At 33.4% G+C, this 22316-nt stretch overlaps 1 protein-coding gene across 17 annotated transcripts in view; it reads left to right on the forward strand.

Annotated features, from left to right (window-relative positions):
• Positions 1-12672, forward strand: part of ZNF644 (zinc finger protein 644) — a 118617-nt gene extending 105945 nt beyond the window's left edge. For all 17 annotated transcript variants that reach the window (XM_070592199.1, XM_070592205.1, XM_008531656.2 and 14 more), the window contains 2 exons: positions 10143-10245; positions 10971-12672. In XM_070592199.1, coding sequence (XP_070448300.1) covers positions 10143-10245; positions 10971-11163 — 296 coding nt within the window. In that variant the 3' untranslated portion in view covers positions 11164-12672. The remainder of the gene's footprint in view (positions 1-10142; positions 10246-10970) is intronic.
• Positions 12673-22316: the final 9644 nt, after the last annotated feature.

Consider the following 22316-nt stretch of genomic DNA (forward strand, 5'->3'; position numbering starts at 1 on the left):
AAATGGAAATAATTAAAGTCTGGGTAGAGAATGTTGTAAAAGGAAATACATCAGTAAGATGAATGTGTGTTTTGCACAATGCTTCCCTGTGATACATAGCAATCTGTTATCTCTTGAAAAGAAGAAAAAATAACATTGGTGTTCAACATTTTGATTGGAACTCTGTTTTATATCTTGACCCCATATGCAAACTCGCATTCTTAGACATACTCACTTGTTCACTCATTCACTCACCTGAATTGAGTGTGATGCACTCTGATGTTTTTTATTTTATTCTTTTTCATTAAAAATTAATGCTGGTCGTGACCCAGTAAACTGATTTACCACCCTGTAAGAAGTTACTACCCACAGATTGCAGACACTCTCCTTAAGTGACTCTCCCTCTTAGGGACTGGTACTGACTGGAATTGACAATAGTTATATTTTGGAAATCATAATACTTCTGTGGCAGCAAATGAGTTTTCTTTACTCATTGTTTTCAAATGTTTATCTGTAGATAGTGTTTTTTAATCAAATGTTGATCTTCGGTAATTAAAGTAAATTGGAAATTTCTAGTTATTTAAAATAATACAAGAAAAATATTTTATGTGCAAATGTATTTAGGGAAGGTCTTCATTTCGTTATTTTCAGAACACTTTCATGATAGCGTTCTAGAAGTAAAGCATGATTGTTGCTATTCTACAACAGACTCATCATCACAATTAAAAAATGACTTTTCCCATGAGAAAAAAATAGCTTAAGAATTGGTACTACACCCTTTCAGTCAATACCACTAGTGCAACATATCTATATTCTTTTTTAGGAAAGTCAGTGTTTGATTTTTCACACTATCCACTGCATATTACTTAACAGATCTTTTGCCTGTTTTAAGCTATAATGATATAATTGGCAGTAGAGGCCTGTAACAATAAGTACTAATGAACATATAACACAGTACCGTGTGTTGAGTAGATATATAAGCCACCAGAAAAGTTTTTCTTACATTGTGGAAAGTGCTATAGGAACACTTTCCTCTGTGATGGAAAGAGGAAAAGAATAGTATTGCGAAAGCTTCTGAAGGTGCATTAATACTTGTTCTTTCATGAGTGTCTCTGCAGTGTCTTTTTAAATGTATTATAACATTACATCTTCAAGAAATTGTATGCTTTTGTAGTGATTCATTCAGCCTGAAAGAATACAAGTAGAAAATTATCTTATTATTATAATTAAACTCTAATGGAGAAAACTAGCTAGTTAAAGCAAATACCTTGATAATTCCTCCAGACTTGGCTGTATGGGGGATACATGAGAAGTATGAGACATGTGCCTGTCACCAAAGAACTTAGGAAAGCATTATTGGTAACACATACAAAACTATCAAAATTAGAGAACTGTGCAAGATAGTATACAAATAAGTGGTGTATTTGTTCTAAGTGCTGAAGGAGTTCGAGGTGTTTATTTTAGTCTAGGCCTCCTTTCAAGGGGAGCTGGGAAGTAAGTTGGTTCCTTTTGTCCTGCTGCCTTTACTGTTTGTCTCATTGGTAAATAGAACCTCAAAAAGGAAGAAAAAAGATAAAAATAGTTCATACTGGTATGTTTCTCATTATGTTTAAAATGACAGAGAAAAATGAAACCAGTAGTCAAAGGAAATTTTCATTCATTCAATGAAAGTTTTAGTTATTCTATTGTGCCTGGACTGTGCTAGCTCTGAGGCTAGAAAGACCCTGCACTGCAGCTGCATAAACATAATCATGATGCAGTGGGATAAGGATAAGTGTACTGTTACGGAAAGCTTTAGAACGTTTCATCTAGACCATGAACTTGAAGGATGAGTAGTTTTAGGAAGAAGAGATGACGTAGACATTCCAGGTAGAGAAAAGAACATAGTGTGGGCACAAAGGGTTGAAATTTAGAGTTCAAGAGGTGCTGGGAGATTCAGTTATAGATGTTTGGGAAGATGGTAATGTTAGAAAGATGGGTTTAATGCTTTGAATGCTTGCTAAAAATTTAGGAAGTCATTGAAGGATTTTTAAAATAAGGGAATGACATGGTCAAACTTGTATCTTAAAAAGATAGCCCTGATACAATGAAAGATGGATTTCTCTGTTTTCTTGGCTATAACTTATCTCTGTAGTACTGTTCTTCATTAAAAGTGTATATCTGTATATATTTATCTGTACAGTAATAAATCATTTATTCAGGATTAGCAAAGTAATGAATGTTCCAGTTGAGTAAATTTTCCAGGTAATTGAAGACGATTGTCAACCTTGATTTTATCCTGACCATTTTGATGGTAATATTTCTAAAATGTTGGTCTCATTTCTGCCTTGTTAAACAGTAGACTGAATATAATTTAATCATTTGGATACTGATTGTTTTGTCATGCCATCAAGAATTGGGCTATTTGCCCACAGTACTGAAAAAGTGATTGGCTGATTTATTCACTAATTCAACAAGCATTTTTTTCAGCTCCTACTGTGGTTTATGCATTATGCTAAATACTAGAGATAAATCAGATCTTACAATATAGTGGAAGCACATATATATATATATATATATATATATATATATATATAATACAAGATGAATTTTAAGTGCCATTGGAGAGATGTGCATGAAGTATTGTGGAATTTCAGAGGAAGAAGATACTTTCTGCTAGACCAGGACTCAGCAAAGCTTTTGGAAGTAACATTTGATTTGGACCCTGAAGGAAAGCTAATTGAAATGGAAATGGGGGTCAGGAGTGGGGAAGGAGTATACTTGGAGGAAGCAACCTGGGACAATGTGGGAAGTTCATTGAAAATAGCAAGAAATAGGAGATAGGGAATAGAGGTGGATAGGTAAGGACATAGAATGCTAGAGTGCTAATTTGTTATGTTGAAATTAATTTCGTAGTGAGGAGCCAGGAAGGATGTTTTTTTAAAGAATTTGAGTAAAGTTTTTAAAACTGCCTTTTAAAGAAAAGTTAACAGATTTGGTGGGGAGGTGGAAAGATTGTAGTAGGTAAGATCATTTTAGGAGCCCTGAACCAGGACAATGACAATAGAGCAGATGTACGGATAGTATTATGAAAGTAAAGTAAGAATTTGCAGGTTAGTTAGAGGTAGAAGAATAAGAGGAAAGAGACAGAAACGGCTCAAGGTTTTAAATCTTGTCACTGAGAATGGTTATACCAGTATAGTTAATGAATCTGCTACCATGGTATCTGGTAAGAGAAGGGTAGGCCTCATTACTTCTCTGGCTGTCGTTTATCTACCAGCACCTTATCATCCAGCCATCCACTATAAGAAAGCAAATAACCACACTTATTGAATCAGTAAGTTTGTTTTTGGAGAATGGAGCCTAAGAGGACCATTGTAGCATAAAATATTTACATTTAATGATGCCTGCTTTTGCTGGTTATTGGTTATAAAATTTAGGAATTCTGTTTGGTTGATAATCTTTTTTGGCCAACAGCTTGTTTTTCAAAAAAATCTTAACTAGTCCTCGCGCATTCTTGGGGTTCTATTACTTACTAGTTTTCTGAGTCTTGCTTTTTGTATCTTGTTTTGATTTTTTAAACAATTGACTTAATTGGATTTTCATATGTTTGGATTTTTTTAACGTGTCTAATATATTTATATCCTTAGTTGTAGTGTTGTGTTTGCTGTGATTTCTAGTCTAACATTTTTTGAATGCTGCTTATAATCTGGATTAAGATATAGTTAGACCTTATTGTAACAAGGCATGTTCCTGGCCAGAGCGAAAATGTAGGTAATCTGTTTTAAGTAACTTAATGGAAGTAGTAAAATACTACATAGACTTTCTCTTTTGGAGGTTATGGCAAGAGGATGGCTTGTTGGAGACTGGTGGTCCCTCATTTATCTAAGAGGAAGAGTAGGATGTACTATTTCTGTGTTGTGTCTGGATTTTGAGGAATAAGGTTAATTCTTGCTACCCAGTGTTTACAATATATATTTAATTGTGGCACCAAATCAGATCTATTGGGATCATGAATTTGTGACATTTAGATTTACTATTATAATTATTGTGAACCCCATCTAATTTAAAGTTGAACGTGATTATATTACAGATAATTTAATGTAAATTTTAAAGTAAGGTGGTTCCCTTTCTTAACTAATTTTGTAATCAGGAACAATTATTCAATTACTCTTGCTAAATATGAAATGTTTTGGAAATACTGAGACTTTTAGAGGGCAGGGAGTGTGATTATATTCAGATAATTCTAAACAAAAGTAACATAAAGCAGATTTGTCATTATGTATTTTAATGTTTATTCCAATTTTAGATGTGTCTTGGAAAAGTGGTTGATACTGATGAGTGCCTATTTTGCTTACTAAAACAGCATGCAAGTCCTTAAGGAGAAATTGGGGTTTTTTTACCTGTTACCACAGAGAAATAATACATTTGCTATCCTGTTAACTCTTAACTGACCAGTAAGCAACTTGTAGCTAGGGTGTTGTTAGCTTTTAGCTTTTGGCAAGCTGGAAAAACTAACTGCCTCCAATTTCTGTTTATAAAAATGTGTGAATAAGGTATCATATTTATGTTTAGCTTTTCCCTTCACATCTTGAAAATACTTGCTCAAACTACTCTTTTACTAATCATCTCTACTTTGAAATAGCAGAGGCTTCTACAAATTGAATGTACTATTTCTTCTCCCAAGTAGACCCAAGTTTAAAAAGCTACCTTCATTTGCTTTAACTCTTTCTCTGAACCAAGCATGTAAGGCTGTTGCTACCCTTAATACAACCTCCTACTTTATAAGGCAAACTCAAGCTACCTGTCTCTTATAAACTAATGTTGTTAAGCCACAAACCTCATACTTAAAACAAAAGAAATCTGCTTTTTCAGTTTTTTTGCATTTCATCCTCTTCCAGGTAAAATGTTATGTCGTGCAGGATCTAATTAACTTTGTCGTGATTGCTCTGTGATTCTGGGTTAGTTATTGTGTTTTAGTTATTGAGAATGGAAACTAAAAATTGATGGAAGAAATTTAGGGTCCTGAAAAAAATATCCAGGTTTAGAGTGCAAATATCAAGGGAAAATGATGGTGAAAGTATACTTTTGAGGTTGTTAATAGTGTATCTGTCTGTATGCTTAATTCTAATTGGAAAGGGAACGTTGCTTTTCATAACAATAAACCACTTGAACTGCTTTATATGTATGTTTTGGGAATAATGACTGGTTTGATTATGGCAGTGTGTAACTAGGAACAAAAGAATTGGTCTTGGGAGTGGGAAAGTCTTTTCCAATTTTAATGGTCTGCAGAGAGTAGGATTTAACAGTTTTTCTCTTAATAGCTATTTTTTTTATGGGCCAAGAGATTAAGAGGTGGAACTGGGGGCTACCTTTTCATTTAGGGTGGTAGGTACTGAGGACCCAGAACTGGCTATGTAGTTTGCAGGGCTCAGTGCAAAATGAAAATGTAGAGCATGTTCAAAAATTACTAACAATTTCAAGACTGTGACAGCAGAGCATTAAACCAAGTGTGGGACCCTATTCAAGTGCACGTGCACCCATGAAGTCTGTCTTGTAGGCACTTTATGCAAAAAGAAAAGTGTACACTGAAGAAATAAGAATTTGGCTTCTCAACAGATGGCTTCCCCTTCCCCCATCCCTATTTTGTACAAGCTAACGTGTTTCTTCTCCCCCCAAAAAAGCCATGCTTCTTTTTCAGTTGGGGCTGAGGGAAAGAAAATGCTATTTGCAGTCTTTTGTATGCTTGGGGCTTATGAACCTTGAAGGATTAATGGCAGCAACTAGAATTGAGTTTATTTATTCATCTCACACTTGTGTACCCCTCGGAACATATGCATCCTCTTCTCACTTCACCACTGCCACTACCACCTTCACCACCAGCTTGTTAATGGTGGTGGAATGATGGCTTCCCTATTTATGTCATTTTTATCCCTTCTGTCTTCCTGAAAGAGTTCATAGCTACTCTTGCCTACTCACATTATACAGGCCAACTAGGTAGAAAAGAAATTTTCTTCCCCCTGGTAGGGCTATATCGTGCCTCTTATTTTAGATATATATAATCTGGCCGTTATATTAAGTTTTGCTTTACCCCGGAGATGTCAACAACCAGTTAGAAAGGAAACAGATGAAACAGGGCTTTTAACTAAATGGGAAGAGGACAATGGTTGCAAATAAAAATATTTTGGTGGTGAATGTCAATTTAGTTATGATGTGCTTCTTTACAACAGAAGCTTCAGATGTTTTTAAGAAATAAATTCTTATTCTTTGAAGTCAATTGTGTAGTGAATTAAAAAGAAAATGAAATTCATTGAAGTAATTACTGTATATAATGGGCAGAGAGGTGGAAAGGGCAAAAGGATTTATTTAATAATGTTAGAGCCCAAAGTAAATCCTTTTACTTCTATGTATAAAATTACATAATGTCTCAGAAAACAGACTTGAATTTGTGTCTGTTGTATTGATTTGCTTTTTCACTGATCTGGTTTAGTGCTTTAGACATGTATATGTCGTTATTGTTGTATTCATAGATTAGCAGTGTGGTATTCTTTTTGAGGGCTTATCAATGTATTTCTCTTTCATTCCTATTTGAGCAAAACAACTGTTTGACTGGAGGGTATATTCTAAAACTTTTTCTGTATGACCTTACAGCTCAATTCATTCTTCTTGCAAGTAGAATAACAATATTCCCAGTAGCAGTTCAGATCCTTTATAAATTAGATAACTGCAAACTTTTTTTTACAGTCTTCTGGTGAATACTATCACTTAAACATTTTCTGCCACCCTGAGTAGGAAGGTTTGAGTGACTGGGTTTGTTCCTTTCTAAAGAAGCAGTTATAGTCAAGGAGAAGAAAACTAACAATTTATAAAATAAATCTAGTATGTTTTAAAATTTCAAATATAGAAACAATGTTAGATTTAAAATAGTTTGGAAGAGAAAAAAGGTGTGCATTTGTTTTGTTTTTTGACATTAACAAATAAGTGCAAATAAAATTCTATCACAAAGAAAGATGTTATATTTAGTTATCTATTTGGCAGATTATTAATATAAACAGCTTTGTTAAACTTTTGATTATTTATCACAAATATTGATGAGCCCCATTATACTAAACTGAATGTGTTAGTAATGTTCTGTTTTTAATGTTCTAGTGACTCCTGGTACAGTCCAGAATAAAACTGCTTTTCCCTCTAGATATAATAAAATCTGTTAAATTAAAACATTTGTGTAATAGATGTGATTGTACATCATATTTTTCATTTAGTGGAACATTTTGTGTAAATTACCTTTTTTGTGTAGACAATCCTATATAGATGTCCCCTTTTTGTGCATATTAATAATATATTAAATGCTCATTTTTTTTTACAGCTATTTCTAGACTATTTGGGCAATATTGCAGGGGTGAAAGTTGAATTTTGGTATTAGAAAAAACTTCTTGTAGGATGTATTCATGTTTTACGTTTTAAAATACATACGTGACATTTCGGGGGATAAGAAATTTAAAAGTGATCATGGAGATATTAAGACACTGAGGCATTTAGATATGATTACTAGAGGTCTCAGGTTTTTCCAGTACTTACTTTATGGAGAAGTTTTCCAGGATTCCCAATGTGTGTGGTTCTCTAAACTTACTTGGAACCTTGGATACTGGAGATTCTCAATCATATGCTGGCAGAGTTGTCCTACTTTCCAAAGTTGCAATACCTTCAAATATTAATTAATACAGAAACCATGCATTCTTATTTAAAATTTAGATCTGATCATTCATAAAATAGCCTAAACTTCAGTTTCTAGAGTCCATATAACATCAAAAGTCAGAAGAATTATTTTTTCTCTATTAAAGTAAAAAACGTTTCTGCATGTGATAGTAAATGTCCAGTTCCACATTTTTAAAGTATTGCAGCATCTGATTGTAACTTAAATGCTTTGTAACTGATAAAACATTCTTTTCCATACCCCATCACCTTCCTCCCTTCTCCCTCAATTTGCTTTGCACACCGAACATTAGCATTCTGTGAACAAATTTTTAAATGATTGTTATAATGAATTGTATTAGTATTGTACAATAATTTATTTACATTTTTAAAGAAATTTGAATATAGTATAGCAATTTTGACAACTAGCAATTTCATCAAAGTAAGATTCTGCCTGTAATCTCATGATATACCAAATGCTTGCTCTTCCCCATAACAGAGAGAGGGATTATGTGTGGTTCATACTACAGATAGGGGAAGAGTAGCTGACATCTAGTAGCACTTTTTGAGTTCCCTAAACTCTTTACTTTTACTGTATGAATTGCTTTAAAATCCACTTAAATTTAAATTGCTCACGAAAGTAACTAGGAAAAAGAAGGTGCTGGTTACAAAGTACGTGATACCTCACTCTTCCTACTGATTGTGAAGAACCTAGATTCTACACATAAGCTAGACTGATCAGTGAAGAATTTGTGTGACTGCTAGCAACATATTAATTTAAACAAATGATGCCGAAGTGTTCTACAGGAATGTTATCTATATTACATAGAGGTAGAACAAATTTCCATTCATATGCTGCCTAAATGTGAAAGGTTAAATTACTGGGTTTTCCTTTATTTTTTACTCCAGAAGTATTTGTTGAGTTCCTGCTATGTACCAGGCTCTTGACTGACATAACTAATGAGAACCTTAGAAGATTTTTCTATTCCAAATTTTGGTTGTTTAGCTTGGAATTAGCCATTCTTTAATACTTAACTTGACTTCCTGTAGTTCTTTACTTATTAGATGCTTTTTCTGCAGATGAGCAGAGAAAGACCATGGGCCTTAGATTTTATTTTTGAAGAGGAAGGTGACAGCAAGTGGAGACCAGGAGCGTGAATGAGATTTAGGCTTCTCATGGTTTTTAGTTTTCTATATGACGTTTCCGTTAGCATTGTCACTTGTCTATGATAAGGAACTATGTTTACTGGTTTTGTAATAGGAGCATCTGTTCTTTTGGAATCTGGACTTTGAGCGACTTCATTTCACAGAATCATTGAATAGCCAGTTCCTATTCTCTCTTACCTACAACTTTTCCAGGAGATTTCACATGACAGGTTATCAGAAGAAAAGCCAATTTGGGTAACTCTTCTGTTACATTTACTTCCCTCCCCTTTGAACCCCTAGAGATAAACTCACGTTTTCTTCCTGCTAATTGACCAGCAGCACCCTGGAATACTGTCATCCCTTTGACCAAAGGAATGGTGTGGTTGTGTTCAAAGACCAATAAAATGTTATGTCCTGTCTATTCCTACCTATAAAAAATATCTTTTTTTCTTTATTAAATTAGATTTTTTGGAATAAATGATTGAAGGAAAAGCAAAGTAGTGGAGAAATTTCAAGAACAGTTATCACTAAAATCTTGGTTCACTTTAATATAAAAATCTTTTTCTCCCCCGTTTTTAATCACATTTTAAAAATAAGCTATAGAAAAAAATGTAAAACGAAAAAAAACTGTAAAGAATAGTTAGCATTAAACTTCTGATTCATTTGTAAACTTCTTTGAGGTAATCTGGATTTATATTCATTTTCCAGTAAAATAAAACATATGGTTGTATATGCATTACAGGTTGAATTAAAAAATGAAAGTTGAGCTTTTGTTGCCCTTTCAAATCGACGGCCAGTATATAGTTTAGGAACTATTTATTATTATAGAATTCCAAGTGAATTGCTATAAAATTGGTTCTTCATTGAAGGTCTTATTACATTGTTGATGTTCCTTTACTAGATTTTCAAAGTATGTGAGGCCTACTTAATGGAGTAGTAATCAAATGCAAACTTAATTTAATGATCTAAAGAAAAGATTATAATTTTCCTGGAAATAAGGAAGATTTAACCAGTTGTTAAAATAATGTATGTATGATCATAAGAGAAAAGATGATCATTATTGTAACAATTGACCAATGTAGTAATTTCAGGTTATTTAGTTCTATTTTCTCGGTTCTAGTTTGGTATGGTAAAGCATTATTTGGAAAAGCAGTGTAGGAAGAAGTGTGCAGACAATATTACTGCTGTTAGAGAACCAGCTGCAAGTTAGTGCATGCTTCAGGGAATACAAATAAATGCAGACTTTTTCTAACTTGATTTAGATGGTCTGACCTCTCTAGAAATATATGTGTATATGTATATTTTGGAATATATAAGAAATGTTTTATTTCTCTTCCCTTTTTTAGCCTTAGATTGTAAGCAAAAGAAATCAAGGTCAAGATCTGGAAGCAAGAAGAAAATGCTAACATTACCTCATGGTGCTGACGAGGTTTACATTCTCCGATGCAGGTATATGTGTGTATTGCCAAATCTGCGCAATTTCTTCAGATTTTGCTTTGACTCATATTAGCTATTTTATTTGGGATTTTTAATTTGTGGCAGAAGGTGCGTTCTCAACAATCAAGTTATAAATGAACTTTTGGAGACAGACTTAATAAAATCTCATTCAGCTCATAATATGCTGTACTTCAACAACTGATGAATGAAGTTTTGTTTTATTTGTTTGCTTTGTTTAGTTTAATTTTATTTAGTTTGGGTGTTTTTTTAAATTGTCTTGAGTTCCTGCTTATTGGGAACACATTTTCTCTCCACTTATACTTCTAAGTGTAGCTATAGAAATTCATTCACACCTCCTTCATGCTTACCCTCATGCAGTTTAAAGAATTCTCAATTGGGGAAGGGTCTTTGAAAAGAATGGTACATATGAAATTATAGTTGTTTTAAATGTTTTAAGATGTGTAGGTGTTAAGGTCTTTTAATTAATTTGAACTTAATAATAATGTTCCCACTTCTACAAATATTAGTGGAGTTAGTATAGCTGTTAAACATGTAAGTTGGCAGTTTTGATATTGTGTTAAATCATTTTGACTTTATATGTGTTTAGAATCTCTGGTCAATTACTATCTCCAATATATGGTAAGATTTGTTTCTTATGCTTATGAATGTTATGTGAATTGGTTTTAAATAAAGGGAATTGGTCATGTTAAGAGAACTGTTATCAACTTCTTCTGTAGGTTTTGTGGCCTAGTCTTTCGTGGACCATTGTCTGTTCAGGAAGACTGGATTAAGCACTTACAACGACACATTGTAAACGCTAATCTTCCACGGACTGGAGCTGGCATGGTGGAAGTCACGTCACTACTTAAAAAGCCTGCCTCCATTACAGAAACTTCATTTTCTCTACTAATGGCAGAAGCAGCTTCATAGAACAAGGAAACTTTTTAAATAGCAAGTTTGAATTGGATGTAAATTTGAAATTCTTTGTCTTTTTTTTAAAACCACATTAAATTATCCGTTTATAAATACTAAAGCAGGAAAATGGGGAACAGTGAATTACAGTGACATCAGAGCAAATTGAGTACTTCAAACAGTAAGTAGTCCATATATTTTATATAGGGTGGAAGATGTGTTTTTAAGGTTTACTAAGTTTTGTCAGTTAACTGTGTTCACTCAATAAAAGATCAGTACATGTAAGCAGTCATTAATAAACTGTTGCACATGGATACTTAAAGACAGACTTACTGGAAAATTATGTTTTCTGCAGTGTTACCAGAATCAAGGTTCTGTTTATTCCCCACAAGACTTGCATTGAAAAATAAGATATTATATTTTGTTTGTATGTATTTAGTGTTTTGTATAATACCATGAACTGCTAACTAAATTTACTCAACTTAGGGCATTAAATATCATGTACTTCATAGTTTTGAGACTGTTCACTCAAATAGGGCAGAGTACTATTCTATCTAGATGTGTAAGTGTTTTTTTAAAATCACATGGAACGGTTTTTTTTATACTAAAAAGTGGAGGGAGATTTGTTTAAACAAGTATTTCTAAAAGAAATATGTACATAGTCCTGGAAATTATTTGTGGTAAGGAAATATTCTTTACTCCAGTTGCATTTCTCAGACAATAAAGTGGTGCATCCATGCTACCTCCTACTTTGTCAACAAAGATGCTATTTACCCTTTACATTTTTGTATCATAATAGATTTAAAAAATCTAATGTTCTTTATTGCAAGACATCCTTTTGTTAACAGATTTGTTTCTTTTTAATGTTTTACCTAAAATTTGACATGCTTACAGGACAGGTTTGCCTCTTACTTTATTTAACATTGTAGAAATGTAATTAATAAACAGTGCTCACTACACAATTTAGAATAGGCTTTCTCATTTATATTCTCTTCCAAATTTGATCAGTTAGCAAAACTTAATACACCAATTGAAATATTTCTACATATGATGAGAATGTTTACAATTTAAATTTTAGAACTTGTTTTGGATGTGATTATATGTACGAAAATCGTGTAACACTATGCTCATGCTAAGAACCGACATAACAGAATTACTGAAATAAATGTGCTGTGAGGAATGGAAAATATATGGTGCAGATGTCTTGGTCATGATGAATTGTGATTCTTCTTTTAAACTCTTTCCAAAAACAAATTACTTCTTTTAATTTGAAATCAGATTCCTTTACAAATAACAGTTTTTGTATGCAAGCACCATTTCATTTTATTTCATGTAGTATGGCTAATACTATAGTTGAAACAAGGATATGCATTGATACTTTTCTTCGTATGTAAATAAAGTTAAAAACAGTTAAAATAAGGAGTATTTTGGTAGAGTATATACATACCTCACTGCCAGTGAAATTGCTTTCCTATGGTATATCTCCTTACCAGAAAAATCTCTAAATAAAAAAAGATTTAAAGAAAATTATAATGTCTATAGTGTGAAGCATTTCTTATTTTTATCACTGGTGGAAATAGTCCACTTGAGGTTGTGTTTCATTTGAGTTCAATTATTTATGCTTAGAAAGTTGCTTTATTCACATACCTTATATGAGAAATTAGGAAATTGGACTAGATGGATCATTCTCAACCAAAGGTATCCTGATCCTTGGATTGCTAGATCAGAAAAAAGTATTTGTAAGTTATTTTGATTTTTCAAAAGATAATAATAGAAATAATAGAAATTGTGTATTTCACTATAAAGAGACTACAACATCAAATTTATTAACTTTTGACTGAAAATATACCAAGTCTGAGATACTAGTTGTCCCTTATTGAGTAAATTTCGTTAATGGTTATCTATGAACATTTTTTTTAATGGAAGACGTACTACATAGCAAGTAGAGTTCAGAAGTAAAAAGAAAAGGATTCCTGGTAGGAAGACTAGCAATCTCTAGAGCCCGTTTCAGCTCTAATTGTTATAGTTCTATGATTTTTTCTTATTAAACCAACTATCAAGATATAGGAATACAAGTAGAATAGGTAGTTTGACCACAGATTTCATAAGCAAACCTAGATTAAATTTTCTATGTTAAATTATATTTAAAACAATTAATCTTTCTGGATATGAAAGAATTAAATCATCAAAATAGAATAATTCAAATTAGAAACCGTAAACTAGAGAGATTCTTGAAAAGTAAATTAAACAACGAATGTTTTTCGTAATAAAGATATTTGGGTTACAAAATTTTAAAAATTCTTTAGGAAGCAAAGTTTTCCTTTTATTTGGCAACTAGAAAGTTAATGATATATTTTCATTTGGCTTCCACTAGAAGAAAACTATAAAGTATTGTCTCAAGTTACATGATAGGTTTTTATGTCAAAATGAGGGCTGATTCAGTATTCAGTATTGCCTAATTTTCTTTTAATTACTTTATCTTTGCCTAATATATTTGAGCTTCTTTAGTATTAAAGCTTTTATCTTTTTTTAATCTGGTTAAAAGTGTTGATTTGTTTAATAGCATCAAGACAAAAAAGTTAACTTCTCCAAAAGTAGTAGTTTCCACTATGCTTCTTTAGAATATATTAGAACCATGGCATAGCTAATATCTCTATTTTAGATTTCATGTATTTAATTATGATTATTATGAGTTAGGGAGATGATAGTTTTTCAGTAGTAATTTAATAGATAAACTTTTCTTAAGGACGTACATGTTCTCTCTCAGGAACTGTACAGTTAAAACATATCAGTTCAAAAGACAGCTTTGATAGTTTTTTCTCACTAAGAAAGTGTATTATATGCTCATCTTAGAAATATTAGGAAAATGAAAAAGTAAAAAATGGGGAAAATGACCTGTGATATCATCACTCAAAGACATTTACTTTTAACAGCTTGTTATATTTCTTTCTTTTTCCTTTTTTTAAAATAGATGCAGCTTTCTTCTTCTTGTATGCTTTTTGGTGAGGAAGATTGGCCCTAAGCTAACATCTGTTGCCAATCTTCCTCTTTTTTTTTTCCCCTCCCCAAAGCTCCAGTACATAGTTGTATATCCTGGTTGTAAGTCCTAGTTCTTCTGTGTGGGATACTTGATGAGTGGTGTGTAGGTCCGCACCCAGGATCCAAACCAGCAAACCCTGGGCCACAAAAGTGGAGCATGCAAACTTAACTGCTACTTCGCCGGGCCAGCCCTGTTAACATTGCTTTCTCTTCTCTTATTGTTTCTCTATAGTTGTGATGATAATGTATCTTGTTTTCCCAAGTTAATTTTAAATTTGAGTAGTACATTGTATAGACTAATCTTTGAATACTAGATCTGGAGCATTTTCCACCACCAGCAACCAATTCTCTGATTCTCCAGAGACCAACTAGGTGTCCAAAAATTTAGTTCGGTTCTGACATTATACTACCTGGAGTTAGCATCGGACACCATGGGTTAAAGGGCTCAGTCCCACAAGACTGCCCACACTTCAGATGCCAGTTGCAAGTGTCAGGTCACCCATACTTCTGACTAACTAGCTATAAATTGGGGATTCCCACAACCCAACCCCCTTCAGGTTCAGTACTTTGTTGGAACAGCTCACAGAACTCAGGAAAATACTTGACTTTGCCAGTTCATTATAAAGGATATAACTCAGGAACAGCCAAATGGAAGAGGTGCATAGGGCAAGGTATATGGGGAGAGGGTGACATGGAGGTTCCATGCCCTCTCTGGTGTGCCATCCTCCCAGCATTTGATGTGTTTCACCAACCTGGAAGGTTTTTTTGTTTTTATTTTTGGTGAAGGGAAATTGGCCCAGAGCTAGCATCTGTTGCCAGTCTTCCTCTTTTTTTTCTTTTCTCCCCAAAGCCCCAGTACATAGTTGTATATCCTAGTTGTAAGTCATTCTAGTTCTTCTATGTGGGATGCCGCCACAGCATGTCTTGACGAGTGCTGTGTACGTCTGTGCCCAGGATCCAAACTGGCAAACCCTGGGCCGCTGAAGCAGAGCATGAGAACTTAACCACTCAGCCACGGGGCTGGCCCCTGGGAAGCTTTCTGAACCCCATCACTTAGGGTGTTACTATTATAGAGGTTTCATTATATAGGCACGATTGGTTAAATCATTGGCCACTGGTGATCAGCTCAATCTCTGGCTCTTTCCGCCCGCCTCGATGTCTGGTGGGCAGTAGGGCTGAAAGTTCTAGTCATGCCTTGGTCTTTCTTGTGACCAGCTCCCATCCTGCAGCTGTCTAGGGGCTCCCAGCCACCAGTCATCTTGTTAGCGTACAAAAGACACTCTTAATAACTCTGCACATTTCCAGGGTTTTAGGAGCCCTGTACCAGGGACAAAGACTCAATTGTTTTTATTAGATCACACTAGATAGTTAATACTTGGATGTGACAAAAACCAGTCAGCATCAGGGATATTTCAAATCATAGACTAGAATCAGCATTCACCCCTGCTATAGAAGGTAGTTATCAAATTTATTTTAACAATGGGAACTTGTTTTCTTATTTTGAGGGCCAATCAAGTTCAGTTATTGATCTTCCATCAATAGCCCATAACTTTAATTTCTTGGTCCTCTATCCTACATTATAGACATAGATATAATCTTGGTTTTTCTTGGTTACAAATAATTGATAACAAATAATTGAATAATACTTGTAATTGCTTAGGTAAACAACAGTAATAATGAGTAAAACTTATAGAATTGATTCTTCATACCTCAGGCTTCTTAGGTGAAGCCAGAAGTCAAGATGAACAAAGAGTAGATATAATCTAATAAATTACTGGGGTCTTTTCCTGTTACTAAAGTTTTAGACAAGTAAAAGGAAAAATGAATAGAATTCCATCACATTAAAAATCTGTCATATACTCATTCTAGTCTTGTTTTTCTGTTCATAGACTTTTCCTTTTTAAAAAACATGAGATCATGCTGTGTAGAAATTGACTCTTTATTCTCTTAAGCAGTAGATCCGTGAGCATTTTCATGCCACTAAATATTCTTATATATACCTTAAATTTTTGCATCATGTTCCCTTGTACTACACATTTTTACTCGTCTTTTGTTGATCATTTTATGTCATCTCCAGAATTTTGGTATTATAAAGAATGCTTTTTGCAACTATTCTTGTAGTAAATTGTGCACATCCAAAATTATTTCTTTAGGATAAATTTCTAGTAGTAGAATTGGTGAATCAAAGAGTTGTATATTGCTCACATATTTGAGGCTTTATATATGAATTTCCAAATTGTTTTTCCAGACGGTCTTATAACTGTCTGCTCCTACCTGCAATGTATGAGAATGGCTTACAATTCCTCTTGTCTTTGCCAATCTATTCTTTAAAACTTTGCTTATTTAATAGGTAAAAAGTCGTATATTGTTCATCCTTAAGGGACAAATGAAAACAAAATAACTGAACTTTTGATTATAAAGACACTAACACTTTGATTTAAAATAAAGATACATATGATTATGTTTTAGTAGATGACGTGTCTAAAATAACTTACGCTTGATATTGTGGTTGGCCTCTGGTACGAGAGAGAGTAAGTGTCCTGATACTCTGTAGTTTTTTCAAGAGATCTTTGTTTTATTTATTCTAAAATTTTGTTTGTACATCAATGTGCATTTTGGGGGAGTTCTAGCGCTTATCAAATACTTGAGTTAGGTTGTGACCTTCCCCCTTCGAGTAAAGGAAAGAATAACTATTTTGAAAGTATTGTGTGTCACCATATTAATTGTCAAGTGGTTATGTTTTTGAGTATAATCCTAGACAAAATTAACCCCCAAAATCTTCTGGCATAGGTTTTTTGTTTGTTCGTTTTTGTGGTAGGGGAATGAGAGAGTGTGAATTGTTTTGCATCTTCTGAACAAGTTGGTAGAAAAAGATTATTTGCTTTTAAGAAGGTGTTTGATTTCTTAAAGATATAAACTCAAAGAGTTATTAGTTCTTTCTTAAACTTTTAAGATCACCCTCTGGGATTTTATTTTTCTATTAATGTGTTTGGAAATTTCAGCAAATATTTTAAGGAGGTTTTAGAATAATGTTTAGTCCCATTTACAAATGAAACTTTTAAAATATTGTAAACTACATTTATAAATTCAGTGTGTTGTTTCTGTTTCAATAATCTCACTTCCCTGATTTAAAACCTTCTCAAGTACATAAGTATCTCTTATAAATTAACTCAATAAATGTGTAGAACTTTGAATTCTGTTGAATATTTCAATGCCTCATATAACTTACTAAGATTTTTACTTAAAAATCGCAAGTTGATGGGGCCGGCCCCGTGGCCGAGTGGTTAAGTTCGCGTGCTCCACTTCGGCGGCCCAGGGTTTTGCTGGTTTGGATTGTAGGTGTGGACATGGCACCACTCGTCAGGCCACGGTGAGGCGGTGTCCCACATGCCACAACTAGAAGGACCTACAACTAAAATACCCAGCTATATACTGGGGGGATTTGGGGAGAAAAAGCAGAAGAAAAAAAAATTGCAAGTTGAAGTTGATTACTCATTGCACATTTTAAATTGGATTTGGAAAGCTGAACTCTTAGTCTAATAGGCCAGACTTTTGCAAATATTATAAATACCAGAAATTTTTAAAGTATGCACAAATTGCCTGTTGCCAAATTATTTTTTATTGAGAGATAAAGTACGTAAACATGTTACCATTTAAAGAAATATTTTAATTACCAAGGACAAGATGTAGGACATTTCAGGCATCCCCAGAAACCTCTATGTTCCCTACTCCAGTAAAATTCTCTCCCTCACGTTACCATTATTCTGACATCTCTAACAATCGTTCGTTTGCTATTGGTGACAGTTTGACCTATGAATGCATCTAGTTTAGTTTTGCCTGTTTGTGTATTTTATAGAAATGGAATTATACCACATATATTCTTTTGTGACTTGCTGCTTTTACTTAATGTTATCTTTGAAGTTCATCTCTGTTTTTGCCTGTAGCTATAGTTTATTCATTTTCCTTGTTGTGTATTATTGCATGTATTGATGTGATACCGTTTAATTATCCCCCTTTTTTATTGTTGATAGACGTTTGGGTTGTTTTCAGTGTGTGGCTTTTAAGAGCTGTGAAGCTATGAACACTCTTGTTTTCTCCTGGTAAATATCTGCAAGTTTCTCTAGGGTACGTGCCAAGGAGTGGAATTTTTTGGTCATAGAGTATATGCTTCTTAGACAAGGTCAGACTGTTTTCCATAATGACTGTACACATTTATATTCTCACAAGGAGTTCATAAGAGTTCTTGTTCCTCCATATCCTCACTAATACTGTTGTCAGACTTTTAAATTTTTGCCAGCTGTGTGAATGGTGATATTTCCTTGTGAATTTCATTTACATTTTCCTGATTACTATGAGATTGATTATCCTTTCTTAGGTTTATTGGTCACTTAGATTTCTTCTTTTGAGAAATATCTTTACAAATTGCCCATTTTTTCTGTTGGGGTGTCTATCTAGTTTCTTATTGACTTAGGAATTCCACTAATCCTTAGATTTTATACTTACACGTATAGTCTACTTTGTAACTCTATTTTCTACTTGCTTTATGGTGATTCTTGATGAACAGTTCTTAATGTAATCAAATTCATCCTTTTGAACTTCCTAAGGTCATTTTGTGGCAAATATTCTTGTTTGTCTGAAGGCATCTTTATTCATCTAATTCTTGAAGGTTGTTTTCACTGGGTATGGAATTCTGTCTAGATTAGCAGTTATTTTTCCGCTGCATGTTGAAGCTGTTATTCCACCGTTTCCTGCCTCATTCTTCCAAATTTAACTGTTGCTCATTTTAAAATAAGCTGTTCTATATTTTCTAGCTGCTTTAAAGATATTTATCTTTATCTCTAGTTTTCTAAAGTTTTACCATAATATATCTAGATAAGAATTTCTCTTTTATCATTTTCAAGTTTGAGATCTCTGCTGGGCTCCTAGAAATTTCCTAGCCATTGTCTCTCACCTATTTATTCTGCTTCATTTTCTCTCTCTCATTCTTTTGGAACTCTGGTTAAATGTGTGTTAAATGCTTCTCGCTGCGTCCTCTAGATTTTTTACCTTATCTTTTCCATTTTCCATCTCTTTTCTCTTGGTGCTACATTTTAGATAGTTTCCTTTGACCTATCTTCCAGTTTACTAATTTTCTCAGCTACTGTTAAACCTCATCCACTGAAGTCTTAATTTGGGTTATATTTTTCAGATCTAGAATTTCTGTTGGTTCTTTTTCAGATATGGTTTTTATTGTTTTCTAGTAACCTATTATTTCTTTGAATATGGCCTACATAATTATTTTTATGTTCTGCTTCTGATAATTTCAGGATCTGAAATAATTGTGGGTCTGAGTTTATTGATATTCCTTTTTCTGCTTGTTCATGCCGTCTTGTTTTCTTGTCTGCCTGTATATTTAACAACGTGCTGGACATAATATTTGGAAACACTTGTAGAACTATTTTCAGGCCCAGGATAGTATCTTTCCCCATAGGATTTTCATTTACTTCTGCCTTGCACCTAGAGGTACTACCAGTTTAGAACACCTTAATGCAAGTTCAAGGTTTGTGTTTTCTTGTTCTGTCCAGATCACCCAAAGTCAGGCTATAAGAGCTACATCATGGGAAGGCTTGTATACCTCTGGTTCAGTTTTTACCTTGTGAATGTAGTTTTGTTCTGCTTGGCCCCACAAGGCCGTCCAAAGTGCAGCTTAGTTTCCTGGCTATTCCTTCCAGATAGGATGTGGCCTCAGGGCAAAAATAAAAGGTTTCATTACTAGGTGTCCCTGCTGGGTTTTTGTTCTTCTCTTGAGTTTAACTTGATAATTCTTCACCGTCTTGTTATTTCTCTGATGCTTCTGTGATGTTTTTGTTTTTTATTAATCCAACCTTTTTAGTTGACCTCAGTGAGAGGGAATTTATCAAGATTACCTAGTTCACCATTATCAGAATCAGAAGTCTTTTATATTTCTGAGAGCAGTGATTTTTGTATGTTTTGTTCATTTATGTTTTCCTAGAAGAGTTCTAGTATATAGTGTGGATCCATTCAAGATTCACTGAGTGATTAAGTGAATAAACCATTATTTTTAAGCAAATTTAAATACTTTATGGGGTACATTCCCTTTTGTTTTTCTTCTTAAAAATAAATTTTGACTATTCTTAAAGCATTTTTCTCTCCCGGGTGTTTTAGAATTAGTCAAATTCCATTTGAACCCTGAGACTTTGCTTGTCACTACACTGAATTTATAAAGTAATTTGTGGAAAATGGGAAAATATAAGTCTTCCCTTTTAGGAACATGGTGTGTTTTCCTGTTTATCTTCATCTTCTATGTCTTATAGGAAAGTCTTAAATAGTTTTCTTTGTAAAGAATTACACACTTAAAAATTTATTTCTATATATTTTAGTTTTTGTTGCTCTTGTGAATAGGTTTTTACCAAAATTTTCTAATTGAATATTGCTGACATAAAGGGAAACTATTGATTCTCTGTATGGAAGTCTTATAACTCTCACATTGCTGAACTCTCTTATTCTAATATTTTTTCAGTCAATTCTCTTGAAATTTCAGAGTAGCCCATCATATCATCTACAAATTGTGACATTTATCTCTTACTTTCCAGTAGTTATCCCTAGTTTTTTTGTGTGTTCTTGCGTTATCCAGGATCTCCAGTACAATATTTAAATCTTAGTGATGATAGCTGACATTCTTCTCTTGTTCGTTATTGTCATAGGGATGCTTGTGTTTCATCACTAAATGTAATTTTGCTGAAAGTTCTTGTAGACACAATTTATTGAGATAAAAAAGAGTATTTCTTATTGGATAAGAGTTTTTCCGTGCTTTGTTTTTAATAAAAAATGGACTATCGATTTTAGCAAATGTTTCTTCTGCCTCTGTTGAGATTTTCGTGTGATTTTTCTTCTTGAATCTGTTGATGTCAGTAAAATACATTAATAAGCTTTTAAACATTGAGCCATCCTTAAATTTCTCCGTAGTCCTGATGTGTTGCTTAATACTGTGACCTTGATGATTGCTTCTATTGCATTGAAGAATTTTTTCATGTATATCTATTAGTGATATTGGCCTTTTCTTTTGCTATATTGGTCTGGGTTTGTTATCCTAGTTATGGCTAACTTCATAAAATGAATTGGTAAGTTTAAATTTGCCTGTGCTCTGAATGAGTTTTCATAACATGTACAATTTTGCCGCCTTTCTTTGTCTTTTTTTTTGTGGGCAGGATTGACTCTGAGCTAACGTCTGTTGCCAGTCTTCCTCCATTTTATGTGGGATGCTGCCACAGTGTGGTTTGACAAGTGGTGCTAGATCAGCGCCCAGGATCCAAATCTGGGAACTCCAGGCTGCAGGACCGGAGTGCAAGAACTTAACCACTACACCACTGGACTGGCCCCAGTTTTGCTTTCTTAAAGATTTGATAGTACTCATCTATAAACTGTTACCTTTGAGAGAGAAATCTTTTGAGTACTTTTACTATTTCTTTTATAATCACAGGTTATTAGATTTTTTTCCTTTCTTTGAGCCAGTTTTATGTTTTCCTAGAAGAATGTCTGTTTCTTCCAGATTTTCTAAAATTTTGTAATAGTTTGTACATAATATTCTCTTACAAGTTATTTGATCTCCATATCTGTCATTGTTCCCTCACATTATTAGTGTTTATTTCTAGCTTACCTTTTTCTCTTAGTTAAACTTACTGAAGGTTTCATTTATTTTTGTTAGTCTTTTCAAGAACCTGCTCCTGGTATTTTATTCATAAACTCTACTTTTCTACCTTCCACAACTTAAGGCTTATTTTCAAGCCTTTCTAGTTTTCTAAAGTACATGTAAGGCTACATATTTTTCTGTGCATATCAATTTGACCATATCCCATGGATGTAGATATATAAAGCTATCATCCTGGTTTATTTTTTATCTTGCATTTAAACTTTGATTTCCTTTTTAACCAATTTCTACCTTTTGGGAATTTGTTGGAATTTTCTGTGTGATCTAAGATACACAGTTACTTGTTAGCAGTGTCTCACATGTTTGAAAAACAATATATAATCTCTGAGTTTAGGGGTACAGAATTATATAAAAATATTTTTATATATGATTTATATCATCCATATATTCAGGGTTTAAATGATGGCATTTAAATTATATCATA

The sequence above is a fragment of the Equus przewalskii genome, chromosome 24, assembly GCF_037783145.1.
Source record: "Equus przewalskii isolate Varuska chromosome 24, EquPr2, whole genome shotgun sequence".
In the NCBI taxonomy this organism is placed as follows: domain Eukaryota; kingdom Metazoa; phylum Chordata; class Mammalia; order Perissodactyla; family Equidae; genus Equus; species Equus przewalskii.